The following is a 16,385-nucleotide window of genomic DNA, read 5'->3' as shown; positions in this document are numbered from 1 at the left end:
ATTTGCCAGCATCCTTTTCTTTGGGGTAATATTCCTTTTCCTTTTGAATATGTGTATCCTTTCTGTGTGTTTTGATGCACTATCCATACGTAAATCTCAGAATTTTCCATGGGCCAGGCCTTTTGCACAGTTTCATAGGATGAACCGTGAGCTCCTTAAACAGCCATTCAGCCCCAAGCTGCTGCAATGTAGGCACTGATTTTCCCTCTACAGGACTGAAATTCCATTTCTGAAATAGTGGAAAGAGCTCTCCAAGACTACATCATCAGGCCCCAGAGAAAGTTAGACCAGCAGTGAACATTTTCCTGCTGATCAGAGATTCAGGAATGGAACTTGTCTCCTCCCTTCTTCTCACTCTGCTCACTAAATCACTGTGAGTGTCAACAAGAAATCATTTCTCCTTCACAAGCTCAGCAGAGACAAGGTTTAGTGAACTGGAAAATTCAGGTTCAGAAAATGCATGCATGTCTTTTAAACTGCATAAAAAAGAGATTATTTCATCTCATGGTCTTTAGGTGTCATCTAAATTTGTCATGTTGCTAAATTGACACAAATACACCTCTAATTACAAATACTTAATGTCTGATCATTCATGGTGCAGTGAGCTCTTCTATGCCACGAACATACCAAACCAAGTTTTTCATGGAATTGCTGTCATTAAAAATAAATAATGCATTTATCCTTTACAATTATTTTGACTTAGCTGTCATGGACTCGTGGAACACAGCATTGTGCGAGAGGTCAATGATCCAATGACTCAGGTTCCAATCACAATACAGTATTTAATTCAAACTCTAATTTATGTATTTGATGTTTTTTTTCCTCCTCCCCAGGAATCAGCAGCCTATAATGCTGTTAATGCTCTTCAGTCAGCCTATGGTGTAAGATACAGATATGGCCCTGCATCCAGCACTTTGTGTAAGTTTCCCTCTGCAGGTTTGTGAATTTGACCTTCCTACAGTAAGGAGAAAACCCTTATTATAACAAAGAATGCAAACACTATTTAAAATGAACTTTGTTCCTGTTTTGGGTTGTGAGGAAGGCAGAAGAAAGTTTTGCAACTGATTCAGTCAGTTGATTGCAGTAAGAATAACTCAATTGATGCAATAAAAGATATTAAAATGCAATGCACTTGAGACTCAAAAGCCAACAAACAAAATATTCATAACATATAAATCTGTGGGGCTTTTTTAAAAGGAAAAACTAAGGTCTTATAAATCATATCTTTATCAGATACTGCAAATGCACTAAGTTGTAACCGCACTTGTCAGGCAAGCTCTCTGTAGAGAGGTAAAAGAAAGAAGTTCAACAGGTTTTAACAAGACATTTTTTTCTTTACTGAAACCTTGAGGTCTGAATGCTGTGGTTAATGATAACAGACAGTGAAAAAAGTGAAAAGCTGAAGACTTTCCACAAGTAACCTGCATCTCCTCTGCCATTGCTGTGTTTCAGCTACAGTTACACTTATCATGGGCCACCATCTCACAGCATAGTCATCATCTTGTGCTCATTACACTGCAGTCAGTCCTTTGTCAAAGGAAAAGCAGTGTGAATGGATGCTAGAATTTCACAGATTATAACAGGCCACATGAGAGATTTATCTGTGTAAAAAAGTGTATCTTAGATAATCAACATACGGAGATAACCAAAGCATAAGCAGCACACTTCCTCAGGAAGGTTTGTTAGTGTTAGACATCACCTATGCAAATGCTCTCACGCTGGGGGGAAATGGTGAGAAAGACAAATGAAAATAATTTTAAAAGCATTTTAAAAAGAAGATGGCAGATTACTTAATCAACTTTCCCCCTTCTCACTGCAAATGAATTGCCTAAAAAACCCAATTTAAAGCTAGAAGCATGCAGAGCTCTCCAGTCTAGCTGGGAGATTTTTGAGGAAAGAAAGCTTCAGACTGTGTTCACATGGAGACAGGAACAGTTTGAGGCTTTATTCTAGGTATTCACTTTTATTAAAGTTTTGCTTTATGCAAAACAGTTATAATATCTTTTCCTATGAAAATGAAGGGACTAATCCATACTGTGCTGAGCACATTTCACCAGGTGCTGAGTGTTCATGCTATTCTCTGAAGGGTGTTCAGGATGAGGGCAAGCAACAGTTGGAGTTGCAAGAACACTCACTGAGTCCCAGAGACAAAAGGCCTCAAGAACCCTCTGGTGATTTCAGCACAACCTGCATTTAACATTTTTTTTAATGCTTTGTCTGAATTTCCTCTTTCAGATGTGAGTTCTGGCAGCTCTATGGACTGGGCCTACAAAAATGGCATCCCGTATGCATTTGCATTCGAGCTGCGTGACACTGGCCATTTTGGATTTTTGCTTCCTGAAATGCTGATCAAACCAACCTGCACAGAGACCATGCTTGCAGTTAAAAATATAACTCTTCACTTGCTGAAGAAATGCCATTGAGATGGATTTCTAGGAGCTGGAAGTAAACATTTTACTCCTAGTGCTGATGCCTTTCAGTGTGTTCAGTTGCCATTCTAAGTTTGGCCATTTCAGAATTCTAGAAGCTAGTGGGAAATGTGATATTGTTTCTGCCAAATTAACTTAGTGGAAAATGAAAAAAAATTTTAAAAAATCATTCAATATCTGCTCTTCTAAAGTCCATAAAGTTGATGTACTAACTTAGTCACCAGTTTGGTGCAGAATAGTTTCTTCTTTTTGCAATAAAACTTTAATTCACTGATTTCAATGAGGCTGGTCCTAAAATAAAGTGCCACTTTCAGGCAGCTCTGGGCCTTATGCCTTTCCCTAATATGAAGACCTCCCAGGGATCTCTCAAACCAAGGGATAAAGTTTACATTCATGTAAATATACCCTGTGACCCAACACAGGACTGTATCTACAGCAATAAATGCCTTATAGTGGTAGCTGGCTGCACTGCAAGTGGCAGTGTGGCTTCCTTCTGCATGTATTCATACATACATACATACATATATGCACTTTTGTGATTTTTTTTTTAATTCATATTATGCAATAATTTGAACCAAGCTTTCTTTTAACTGTTCAGAGAAATCTACTTTCAAATGTATATAATTGGAGTGGACTCAAAGTCAACATATTGTCTTTGAGAATGCAACTTTTTTAGTGATGTGGAAGAATTATAATGAAATACTATTGAGATAGACAATGTTCTGCTTTATGGAGAGGCAAAGCAACTTGCCATGACTTGGAACTTGAAGCTGGCAGTGCATCTGGGCTCTACTGTAGACAGTGGCTGCCCGTTTCCACAAGCCAAGGATTTAGCCTTAAACTGTAATTAACTGATGTTTTATTTATCGATATTCTTGCAGTGAGTTCTGTGGCTCTTTGTCTATGTGGCTCTTCTTCCTGGAAGCTGTATTGCTTTGCATGTTTTAAAGGAATTAATACATTTTTAATGGATTCTTAAGTGAGACAGAGGTGAAGGTAGAAGCCTTACAGCTGAAATAAAGTGAATAAGCAGCATGTTTGAAAGAATAATGAAAGCACAGAGAAGATAACATATTGAGGGATTTTAAAATACTAATTTTTTTATCTGATTATATCTGCAGAAGCATATAATTTACTTAATGATTTATGAATTTAATCTTATGCCACTACATATTAACTAAAACATATTTTTTAATAAAATGGTCAAAGACTTTTGAAGTATTATTCATATTTTACTTAAGTCTTAAAACTTTAGTTCAAGTACATAACAATTTTACCTATCTGTAAAACATTTGTGACACTAAGGATGGGGAATTTAAATAAAAAACCTAAGTCTTCTCTAAATAAGCACTTGAACTTAGCAAATGGGCAATCTTTATAAGTATTATAAGGGAAGTACTGCATTTAATAAAGAATATCATTGTTTTCAGGACTGCAAAAGGCAATCAGTGAACAAAGATGACAGAATTGCATTCTATTTGTCTAACATTTTGTTAATAAATGTGTTTATTTTACACAAGTTTCTGAAGGCTTATTCAGATTTGTTAAATTGTCTTGTTTGAGTAACGTAAGTTTCTGTTCTGGTTTATTAAATGTCTAGGGGACAGAAGCCCTCAAAACAGTAATTTCCAAATGCTTATGACCATAACCATTAAATATTTTGAAGACAGCAATAACTGTCTTTTTCTATGCACAGATTCCTGAACAATGGCCTTGATAGCAGTATAAAGTTATTCTGAATTTAGGTGACAAGACTGAACTTAATACAAACACATAAGATACTGAAGAAGAGAATAAATGAGGGATGTCTAACTAGCATGAGGCAAATTTGCCTCTGAATTGCTACACTACAAGCATGGACCAGGAGCAGCCAGATTCTTATGTGATGGTTTGAAGTTCACCATGTGAAATATTTCAGCTTTATCTTCATACCATTACAACTCCACTGGTAATGAAAAGTAATTGAACTCTTGGAACAAGAAAAGGAAACAAACAAATATCTCCTTTAGGTACCAAAAGGACCTAGACATTTTAGACCTAGTTGACCTTCTTGGACAGGAATAACTGCAAGTATTCTTAGATTTATTAATTCTTATTCTTAAGGAGCTTTGACATTTAGAAGTACTTCACAGCAAACCCCTTCCATGAATAAAGCTACACACTAGTATATGGATGGACTCTGCTTGAATACTGTGTATAACATGCAACTGAGAACTCTGATCTGAGTTTTTAAGACCTGTGCAGGGTAATTTAATGCCCCATAGCTGTAAATAAGTGTAAACAGTCTCTGAGCCCTTTAACTTCAGGGTCATTAAAGCTGGTGGAAAGACAGTCGCTAGGAAAAAACAAACTCTCTTTCCTGAATTAAATTTTTGTAAGATAATTTTTCAGCAAAAGATTGATTGTAAACGGAGTTGTTTACCGTAAGGAAAAAAAAATGACAACCAGCTATTTGGATATGAAATCATATAGCTTTTGTGACTTATAAATGTCACTTCTCAAGAACAGCTCTTCTTTATTTCTATAATTGCTTGCTTCTCTTCTCTTTGTACTTTTCAGCAAATTTTATTCAGTACAGGAAGGACAACAGAATTGAAAGCTGCTTTTGAGAAAAGTGGATTTATTTTATGATCATAGATACAGTTTATCATACAACACAATAAAAACTACATGAACAGCAAAACACTGTTTAGTAATCCAGTCAAAATCACATATAGAATGCTTACATGAAATCCAGAAGTTAACTTCCATTGATTATTGATAGAATAATTCTGTAACTTGGAAAACAACATTCTTCTTTTTTTTAAAATAACTTTTAATTCTAATAAACAAACCTCTGAGATTAATTAATAGGAAGGAAACAGGTCCATGCCTCTTCAAGTCACCCTTCCTAAACAGAAGTGTCGCAAATTACATTAAATTATCATTCATAAGTTGATTAAAAAATGCCTTTAGAGGCCAAAAGAGTACTGAGCTTTGTTGCAAACCTTGAATAAAGACCACTACTGATGGGCTAAGCTCCTAGTGTATTTTCCAGAAGTTGCTTCAGAAAGGTCAGTGTGTCCTGTCACTTATAACACATAAAGCCTATGTAAAAACTACAATTCCTTTCTGAGAACAGCAATACACTTTCTGAAATATGAATTGGAAGAGTCCAAATGACCTTGAATGCCAACATGCATTTATATGAAGAGGCAGTCTGCTTGTCTATAGGAAACAGCATTGTGCAGATTGAGCCACCTACTCAAGGACTGCAAAAAATATCCATTGATGGACAAGACTGTGTCTAATTTTTAAGGCTGGGAAGAAAGCTTTGTATTTCCTATAAAAAATAAGTTAATATTCAACTGCTCCAGTTTCTTTCTGTTGAACAATTTCTTCACTTTTTATATTTACATTCATTTTAATGGCAATTAAAGAATAAGATACTTGGTAGCATGGGTAGGGTAATAAGTACTTTGTAAGCACTTTGACTTTTCCTTTTGTTGTGCAAAACTACTACATCATTTCCATAGTTCACTGTTTTGTTACAGCCACATTCAGTCTCACACGTGTGTTTGTGTTTTTGAATTCTATGCCTAAAAGGCACATACTACCATCTTCAAGCAGTTCTTCAGTGATGGTAAAATACCAGAACAGTATCTCAGATGAACAGAGATACAACTATCATTCTGCTGTAGAAAACACAATGAGAACAGAAATTTAAATAAATTACAGGAAAAAAAAATAAATAGAAACCCTGTGGCATTAGATATACTTCCTAAAAATATTTTCAAATGCTCACAACACAAAATAATTTGTAAATTTGTTGGAAATATAAAAGTCTTCTGTCCACAGAAGAATGTAGATTATTTGCATGTGCTTAATGGATGCCTGACTCTCATAATTATTCAGGATAGAAGAGAGCTGCCTTCTGAGTGACTGCATGGATAGATTTTCCAGCCCTGTCAGCACCACCAAGTACTGACACTGTTGGTGGGTCTATCTTGGAGGAACTCCAGAGTGTTTTTCACTTTTCTTGGCTGAACATGCCTGTCACCCCAAGCATGCTGTGCTGGTTGAGCAGTTTGTCAGAAATTCACAGCCTTAGGCTGCTTCTGGTGTCAAAGGGTCCTGCCTTAACAACAAGGTCTTCTGTTAACATCTGCAAGTTTGGGAACTAGCAGTGAGTTAACATGATTCTCCTTAGAAAACGGTGCTTGGGGCAGGGACATTGAGAACTGGGAAATCTTTAGTCCCTGAATGCTTGTCCTTGCCTGACAAGCAGGAGCAGTCAGTCATACAGAGTCTCAGGTCTCTCCACTCGTAAGGTGGAGGTCCTTTCAAACCCTCTTGTGAGAAGCCATGTCAAGCACAGCAGGGCTTGCCCTCAGATTCATACATCAGGTAATGCACTCATAAATAACAGATTCAAATGTTAATTTAAAAAATCTGCCACTTTGCCATGCATACTTTGCCTGTGACAAGGAAAACCCATCCATTGCCATAAAAATGTGGAGCAATATATTCTGTCAGTCCTGCCTGCTCTGAAAATCCAGCCACTTTAACACTGCTTGGCCTTTTTGAAAAAGACATGTGGCAGAATATCCATAACAATGAAATATTTTAAACTACCCCCAGGCCCGTAGGAGCATATACTTTATATAAAATAATAGGTAACAGCTTCTGAAATAAATATTGTGGTATGACTGGGAGCAGGTGTTTTAGTCTTTTTTGCTGACTATGAAGTGCTAGGCTATTCCTCTGCATACCAGGACAGATCAATACTGGGAGGAGTGTCTATTTTTTAACCACTTAATGACTTTTTTCCAATTCTGAGAAGAATATCAAGTTAGGCCCGAAAATACATATACACACAAAAGAGTTGGATAAAGTTGTATTTTAAAAATAGGATTTTCAATTTTCTTGAAAATAATGCAGCTGTTAAAAGCACAGCCATAGTTTTCAGGTGGCTTATGGTTTTCAGCTGTCATAACTGAAAAAAAAAAACATTCATAATAGCCTTGAAAGCTGAGCAGAGATGACTGATCTACTTACTGTTTAATTTCCCTTGTTTCATTTTGCTTTGTTCTAGATTGAGAAAATCTGTTGATTGGGCTGAATTGATGGAGTGCAGACAAAAAGCTGAGTGTAAAGGATTTTTCTGTGCCTAATGAGCTAGAAATAGCTACTTAAGAAAAAGTAGCTTTGTCTATTTTAAGTTCCTTTCACAGACTAATCACTTTATGCTGTTTGAATTAAATTATCACACTCACTGAGATGGTTTGGGAAGATCTATTGTTATTTTGTTGTGAGACAGCCAGTTTTCTAAGGGTTAAAACAGTGACATGCCTAACGTTGTAGGAGAACCAGAGCTGCTCTTTGGTTTTGATGGCACAGAATCTGTACTTGAGCCTTCTCTAACAGAACAAATTTGCTCTATCATGCTACATGCACTTCCATTTTTCTCTCTCCATTTCAAAAAAGAAATCTTTAATGTGGGTAAGATAAGGTGTTTTTTTGGTCTTAAGTTACTATTTTGAATGCTGTCTGCTGGTGATCACTTCAGGCTATAAAAGACCCTGACTTTTGGTACTAAATTTGAAACATGAACCTGTTAATATGTGTGAACTTCCCCACACACCTACACAGAGCCATTCACACACAAACACTTTGTCTGCACAATGTGTACTGTGTGATGGTTTATGCAATGGGGTAGCTGCAATTCTTGGCAAACACAGGGCTGCTGATGGCAGGTAGCATGTGTTCAGCATGTCTCCTCTGCCTGCTGGAAGCACACACAAGTTCAGCTCATCTGGCCAGTTCCCTAAAAGCCGTTTGACACCATCTCACTGCTGCAACACAGGAAGTTCTCACTTCTGCTGCAGTGTGTCTCTGTGGGTTACCTGCCACTACTGCCACACGGCTGACATTTACAAGCTCCCCTGATGGCACACTTTGTGTGCTGCACCCTACAGAGCTCAGAGGTCAGGTTTGGCTGTTACGAACATTAGGGCAGAGACTGTGAGACTGTGGCCCCCTACTCCAAATGTAGATTGCATCCCAGAAAGCTTTTGTTACCTTGTGTGCAATGAAGAAAGTCCTATAGCATTTCCCAAAGTGAACAAAGGGGTGTTGAGATTGTGCCTGCAAAGTCTGGAAGTGTTAAGGGAAACACTGAAGAGACTACAGGCCTGTACTTACTGCCACCAGGATTTTTAAAACTGATTAAACCCATGAACGAGTCTTCTATACATTAACCATTTGCAGGAATACATTTTAAAAATAGTAATTTAAGACCAAAAAAAAACCCCTTATCTTACCCATATTAAAGATTTTCTTTTGAATTTTTTGTATTTCTTTGAAGGAGATTTCTTTTTTGAGAAATTAGGTCTCTTGAGAGAAGCTGAGGTAGAAATAATATGAAGCTGCTGTCATGCTGAAGGCTGTTTAGAGAGCCAATGCATGCAGCCCACTACCTGTCAAATATACACTTCTCAACACTGCAGATAATAAGTGCAACCTTCAGCAGAGGCCTCAGCAGAGACCTTGCTGCAAACATGTCTGAAGACCAGGATATTCCTCAGACAGCAGTTTGATGCAGACTGGCTAATAAACTTTGGGAAGCTCTTCTACAACACTCTCCTCTGGAGCAGAGAGTAGAACATCCATCGCAGCTGTCAGGACTGCACTTTTCAGAAAAACATTAGTCAGTGTCAGAGTTTTAACAGAGAAAGGAAGGTCCCCATTCATTTCACGCTCCTCTGCACTGCACCAGGGAAAGGCTCCTTTGCTGCTGTGCCTGGCTGCAGATCCACTGGCATCCAGCCCATCAGAAAGAGGGTTCTTTGAAACCCAGATGGAATCGCTGTCTTATTTTTCTTTAGCCTTTATGAAAAACATAAACAACCAGGTGCTACCTGAATATGCACAAGAAAAACTCTCTCCCATTTAGGTGTCTGTTGAAGGTCATACAAAAAAGGTAATTTCTTAAAAATTCCTTTTTAGATTCAGCAATTTCCATTCTGTTGAAAACTAATGGTTTTTATGTACATGAGGGAAAAAATAATCCCAGAAGACAAATGATTAATGGAAAGTTTTATCCAAAACTATACCAAGTACAGTATGTATCATCTTCATGGCCTAATTCTGAATGCACAGAGGGAAGATGGGACATTTGGAGTATGTTTTCTATTTTCACTTGGAATCAGGACTAAAAATAAGGGCAAAGGACAGAAGTCTATAACATGGAATAGAGGAAAAGTCCAAATTAAGTAGCAAGACTATGCCCTAAGAGCATAGTAAAAAAAAAAGGCATTTTTATTTTTAATCAGGAATAAAAATATCAAAGCACCAATACTTTGGAAAGATGAAAAAAATAATGTTGAATAATGCTGATGTTTGAAAAATCCAGAGCTGCTGGGTCAGATTGCACACTGGGAGAGTGAACAGCTATCAGTGACCAAAAAAACAGGTGAAATAACAAAACTTAGAAAAAAAATTGGCAAACAAGCAAAGATTAATCATTTTATATTGAATGACACTCTGTGAGGAGGATAAAAATAACTTCATCCTGATTAAGTAAAATAAACAGATACTGCCAGGATTATTTCTAAAAGTAACAAGCACAGAAGATGACACTAAAATGAAGATAATCACTTCTCTGGTCATCTGATGGTGTCAAAGCCCATAATCAAGCTTCTTTTACCTAAAAATTACCTGCATTTGGAGTATACCCGTGAGGACAATGTTGATTAATATTCAGTGACCTTGTGATTTATTTATTAATTTTTGGTGTATGTGGACATTAGAAAGAGGTAAAATGTATCTATCTAGTATTACTTACTTGGCAATACCAGTGCTTCCCCTTCCATGCAAGTTTGCACTTTACCTCTCCAGCAGTACCTGTGGATAAAGCCTAACACAGCCATGGTTGCTGCTATGTAAAGAAGAAGAGCTGTGAATTCCATACAGAAGTAGTCTGCATTATATTCAGGGGGTATTTCCACAAGAGAATATGCATAAGTATTAAAAGAACCATGTGGCTCCTATAAGGCACTACAAACTAAAAGAGAGTTAAGATTAGCTTCCTCTATGGAAAACATTGATCCCACTGCATATTAGAAGTGCATTCTTCTTCCACTTTTCTTTAAGCACCCATAATGCCATGCAACAATGATTTCATTGTACTTTCATAAGTACACAGCTTTACAAGAACAGATTGATACTATAGCTGAATAGGATAAAGTTGCAGCACAACCAATATATAGTATGAAACTAAAGACGTAATAAATTCCAAGCAAAAAGCAGCACTGCAACCCAGGAAATGAGATTTACACAGGAATATTTCTAAGGAAGCCTTTCTTAGGCTTCTCTAAATCTCGACAATGTGTATCTATATAAATCACACTTCATGCTCAGATTCACTGGAGTACAGAAGTCAAGGCTGCATGGAACGTGAAAACTATTGGACATGTATCATTTTACTTGCCGTTCAGTGTGGGAAATTGTTTTAACACAGCCAGAATCAGTCTATTTGCCTAATATGTACCTCTTTTAAAAAGGAACAATCAATAAATAATCCTTAAACTCTGGAAATTTGCTATACAAAAGAATATAATATAACAAGGCTCACACACTTAAATAATGAACTCTCACTATACTTCACATTAGGTGTCCCCTGGCAATTACATACACCACCATAAAAGAGATTCAAACCTTTAACAGCGTAGTCAGTATAGTTCAGCATATTGACAAAAACTCGCAATAATCCTACAGCCAAAAGCTTTACTTCAGATTTCTGAGATATCCTAGTAAATCTATCTATTCTTACATGTTGAATAGAAAATCCAGACACCCTTGTACCACCTGCTGGGGCACGGTAATGCAGGATACTAAACAACAAAGAGTTGTTAGAGTTAAAGGCTTACCAGTGCTGCCATTCACCTTCTGTTTTTCTGTATTCATTCTCTGGGGTGGCAGGCCTCAACTTTTACCTGTCTGGAAGAAAGATTTAATGGCCTTTCTGCTCTGAAGGTGGGATTTAACTCATCTGACTTCTGTGTCAAAGCTATTTATCTAAACTAAATCGACTTGCTTCCCTCTGTAGTTGATAGAGAAAAATAAAGGATGTAGTGGATGACAGGTCACATCTACCTTAGACTTGGTGCTATCAGTACTGCTTGAGTTGCTCATTAGATGTCAGTCTTTTTGCATAGCAAGAGTCTTAAAAATAAATATTATTTACTTTAGCCATAAATATTTGTCTAACAGAAAATAATGTCCACCTAATCAGCAAACTGTCTATATGTATTTCTGTCACATAACTTTAAGTCAGGCAGGCCTAATTTATTCAGCCACCACAAGTGAAGCCTGCATCTTTCAGGTGCTGTGGACCATGAATGCTTCTCCTTTTCTGTCTCTCATGTCTCTTTTAATCCCACCTGCTATTTTTGTTACTCTACATTCACATTTAATTTCTTCCTTTTGTTTTGCTGGAGAGAGAGGCAAAAATGTAAGAGCCCCCATAAATAACAATTAGCTATCTAATACTAATATAATGAGTTAGCTGCTTGGTGAATTTTTTTTTCCTGGACAGATTTTTTAGAAGTCAAACAAATGCTACTATACAGAATACAGAAAATACCAAAGTCACATAGTATACCAGTACATGAATAGTCAAGCAATGCAGAATATTCAGATTCTGTCCTAGGGCAGTTCCAAATCTGTCACTGAAAATACTAATTTCCAGGGTTGTTAAGACCTTGTGGATTTTACCCCAGCAGCTGCTTGGCTGTCAGCTGCCTGCTGAATCCATAGTAAATGCCCCTGTAAACAGTCAGTCTCCTGTGTTAATTATATCTTTTTCTTGTTTCCGATATTTTAAGGATACTGAGTTTAAAGTGAAAATGTTATCTTAATTTTGTAAGAATGTATAAGAACTCCATGTTTGATGCAAATTATCAGTAATGGGAACTAGTAAACAAATATTCACACCAAGTAATAACCTCTTCAGCTTCCCACTGCAAAAATTATCTTTTTCTTATAAAAGTCAATACCTTCATCAGAAAGAAAACTCACTCTGAGTTTTTTTCTGAGCAAGTAAAATAAAATGCAGTCACAGGTTGATGGTAAAACATTTATCAGAATTGTATGTGTGAAATAAATACTTTCTAGTAAATTATGTAGTTAAAGCAACCTCATAATTTATGCACAGAACTAGTGATTAAAGATTTTTGTATTGAGTTTTTTTTAATTAATGTTTTTGCAATTATTGCAATAAAAATTATGTTTGCAAATGCACCAGACTGGTTTAACACTATATTTCACAGAGTGATCACATTTATCAAATATGCTCAAATTTGAAAAGCTTGCCTATAAAACATTGCTGTTATCTTTTGGATTTTTAAACCAGAGAAGAGTCAGCTTCCATAGAGCACTCACACCTATTTCAAAGGACACAACCTCATTCTTATACAGTACACCATCAATTTAAACAAATTTGCATTTTAATCTTCTACCTTTGATACAGCTCCACAGCAAAAAGTGAAAATGAGAACTTAAAGCTCCACAAACTTGGGGAAAATTCTGATGGGGTCTCATATTATGTGATACGAATGCCTCAAACCGCTATTATAAAGTGATGCATGATTGTGTACCCTCCTTTACATATTTCTCCACGAACTATTATGCCTTAGGATTAAGGTAGCTGTCTTCAAGGTGCCATACATACTGCTGCAACAAAAAAGACAGAAATTCCAGGTGCCCATGCTGAGTGTCCACACCAGGACTGACCTCATGCATGTGAGAGAGCTCACTGCCAGCATGCCTCATTTTGAAAAACTGCACCATATTGCATCCTTCTTAGATCTGTTTTCATGCCATTTTGTGCATTAATATCCTTGTTATTATATCCTGCACAATAATACATTATTTCTCTTCTAGAGTGGTGAGCATAAGAGAAACAATCTGCTGACAAGAGTTTAAACCAGGAAAAGGAAGGAGAAACTAATGAATAGAAGGGGCTTGTCAAGGGAGGATTTTAGGGATGACACCTGCAGTAATTCAGAGGCATAACCCTCATCCCATGTACACCAAGCAGACCAATTCAACCTCCATGCTATAACCTGCTATTAAATAAAGCAACTTTTATTGATAAATGTATCTAGTCCCAGAGCTAGTCAAGTAAGTAAGTTTGGTCCAGGTATATATAAAACACTATAAGGACTATCATTAGCATTGATTTTTATTGTTATGTATCTATTACAAGGGCCCTGCTGCATGTCTCACAAACTATGATAAATGAGATTTGTACCAGCCCAACAATGTTAGTTTGACTTTCTTAGCTAAAAAAATACAAATATAATTTCAACAGTACCAGTGGCATAGCAAAATTCTCTGATAGCCATTGTCCATACATCTGTATGGAAAGACTTAAAATTATAAAACAAAGAAACAGAACACAATATAAACCTTCAAATATCAAAACTTAATGCTCCAGACAGCAGCAGCTTTCATTGTCATGAAAACCCATCCATCGTACAAACTGTGAAGCAGCCACTTCAGTTTTTCATGATCCAGATTGCACATCAGCTGTGACATTTGACTTGAAAATAGAAACATAATGGGAGTCCAATCAAAATTGTTGCAGGTGTTTCTTGTAAAAATATTTGAGAACAGCCAAGCAAACAGTTAGCTAACTGGCATATTAGAATGAATCACTGAAGTACTTCTTTAATATCTTTCTTTTAGGCAAAATTATCTATAACTTCCATTCAATTTTATCTTTCAGGTTATTCATAATAAAAATCTTTCATTCATGTAATGAAGACCACAATTTATAGAGTATATGGTCAAACATCAGTTATTGCATTTTTGACAGGCAATGACCCACTGCAATTGCTGGAGGAAACAATCAGGCAGATTCAAAGCTCATTTCATGGCATTTAAAAGTGGTTATTGCTTCAGTCTCATTGTTTTGCACCTTAATTCACATAACTTTTATGACCTCTCTAAGTGTTTCAACACAGATATTAAAATACTTAGAAACCACCCTTGTTATTCATTTGACTTACCCTGCACAGAGATTTAAAGGATATTTTTCTCCAGCTGAATTCCATTCAACTTTCTCAGTTGATTTTCATTTTCAATTGTTCTTTTCAACTTCCATTTTCAACTTTTCTTTATTAATAGCTCACTGAAAGACATCTGCATAAACCTTTGAAAACACTCAAGTTCTAAAGTGCTACAGTGAAAATTCACCTCAGATCAAGGGGAAAAGAGGCATCCAGCATATAAAAATTAGATTCAGACTAATACTTAATACACCCTATATCTAGGCTATTTGATTACTAATCTGTAGGAAAACTCAGCATGCTTTACACTGATCATGTCACATCAGTCACAAAGACCTTCAGGAGAGTGAAGCTTGGATATAAAGGTGGAACAGTTATCATTTTCAGTAAATTTGTTACTTTTCTCATTTGTCAGATTATTCCCAAATTTTCAACTGACACTGAAGATTAAGAATGTGGGACAAGCTATATACCACAGTACTCCTTCCTATTACAGGTGTTTGAGGTGGTAACTAATTAACCAGGCTCACCCACAGAGTAATACAGGAAATCCATAATGGTAGTGACAGCATCTCCCAGGAAAAAGGGCAATCATGTTGTGACTTCCTTCTCTTCAACAGTTTCTCCTTAGAATCCAATGATAGTTCCTTAGCAATTTTGTCTTCTGGAGCTGGCTGGGAGAAGCAATAAATCAGGAGGTCTTATTTCTAGATTTTCCATACATTCTCCAAATATCTTCTTTTAAAGTGCAAAGGCTCTCAGGAAATTTCCAGAGCTTTATATTCTTGCCATTTAGAGACAGAAATATTTGCCATCATGAAGGAGTCACTATGCTGGCTTGAATTTACCTTTGCATTTACATAGTCTCACAGTTCAGGGTGAGTATGTGCTGTTCATTACTATGTTCCCTAAAAAACACCCTCTTAAACAGCGTCCCAGAAAATCACCTTTTCAAACAGGGATTGTACATACATAATCAGGCCCTTAAGTTAGAAAAACTACTGAAGAAACTTCTAAAAAACCCTGTATGATCATTTTTTTTAAATGCACTTCCTTCTGTCTGTAAGATAGATACTTCTATTCCTTCATTCACAGTATTAGGGAACAGTATGCTGAGGTGCCATGGAAGCTGGGAACTGAATTATTCATCTGTTAGCAGGAGCAACATGCAGAAGAACAAGTTGAAAACTCCTATAGGTAGGCTAGAAGAAAAGGTATTCCTACAGAAAAACAGCCAGAAAAAGGAATCATATTCCATCAAACACACTGGTATAACTTCCAGTACATAAATTCAAGCTACAGCCAGAGGCCTTTGGTATCTTCTCACAGCTTTCAGCCACAATTCAAAACTTTATTCCATCAACCACAAGAGGTGGGATTTTTTTCTTCACTGCTCCCCAACATTTTTACTACATGTCACAAACCGATAAATGGCTTGCTTTGCTAGGAGTATGTTTCCTCACTTAACTGTAGCATCAGGAATGTATTTCAGTACAGCAAGAGTCCTTATTTTTTAGCTTTAAGGTATGAATTTGTCGCCTTGAAAGAGCCTCCTCACAGTGGTGGATGTTTATTTCCTTACTGGTCACTCCAGGGTGTTATATGCTTTTGTACAAATGTTTGGAAAAAACTGAAAAACTGCTTACTGGTGCATATTCCCTCTGCTAACACTTGCTTTTTTTTCTCATTCAGTGCAACAATGGATATACTGCAACATGTTAGAATACTCACTCAATGAACAAATTGACCTCTTCAGTTCCAGAATTAAAAAAAAAAAAAAAAAACCCAACTCACCAAAAAGCTTTTAAAATATTAAAGTACATTTATAGTGAGTGTATCTCTTGCAGTTTGGTTGATAGACTGTGATCCTTTGCATAACAGATACACCGAACATTCTGGAATT

The 16,385-nt window shown here is 36.6% G+C and overlaps 1 protein-coding gene across 1 annotated transcript in view; it reads left to right on the top strand.

Annotated features, from left to right (window-relative positions):
- Positions 1-3,951, top strand: part of CPA6 (carboxypeptidase A6) — an 83,438-nt gene extending 79,487 nt beyond the window's left edge. Inside the window, exons 10-11 of the mRNA XM_012571992.5 lie at positions 834-918; positions 2,236-3,951. Of these exons, the coding sequence (XP_012427446.4) occupies positions 834-918; positions 2,236-2,423 (273 nt within the window). The 3' untranslated portion in view covers positions 2,424-3,951. The remainder of the gene's footprint in view (positions 1-833; positions 919-2,235) is intronic.
- The last annotated feature ends 12,434 nt before the right edge of the window (positions 3,952-16,385 follow it).

This window comes from Taeniopygia guttata, chromosome 2 (genome assembly GCF_048771995.1).
Source record: "Taeniopygia guttata chromosome 2, bTaeGut7.mat, whole genome shotgun sequence".
Lineage (NCBI taxonomy): Eukaryota > Metazoa > Chordata > Aves > Passeriformes > Estrildidae > Taeniopygia > Taeniopygia guttata.
Note: the sequence above shows the minus strand (reverse complement) of the source record. Positions and strands in the feature narration are given on the sequence as shown.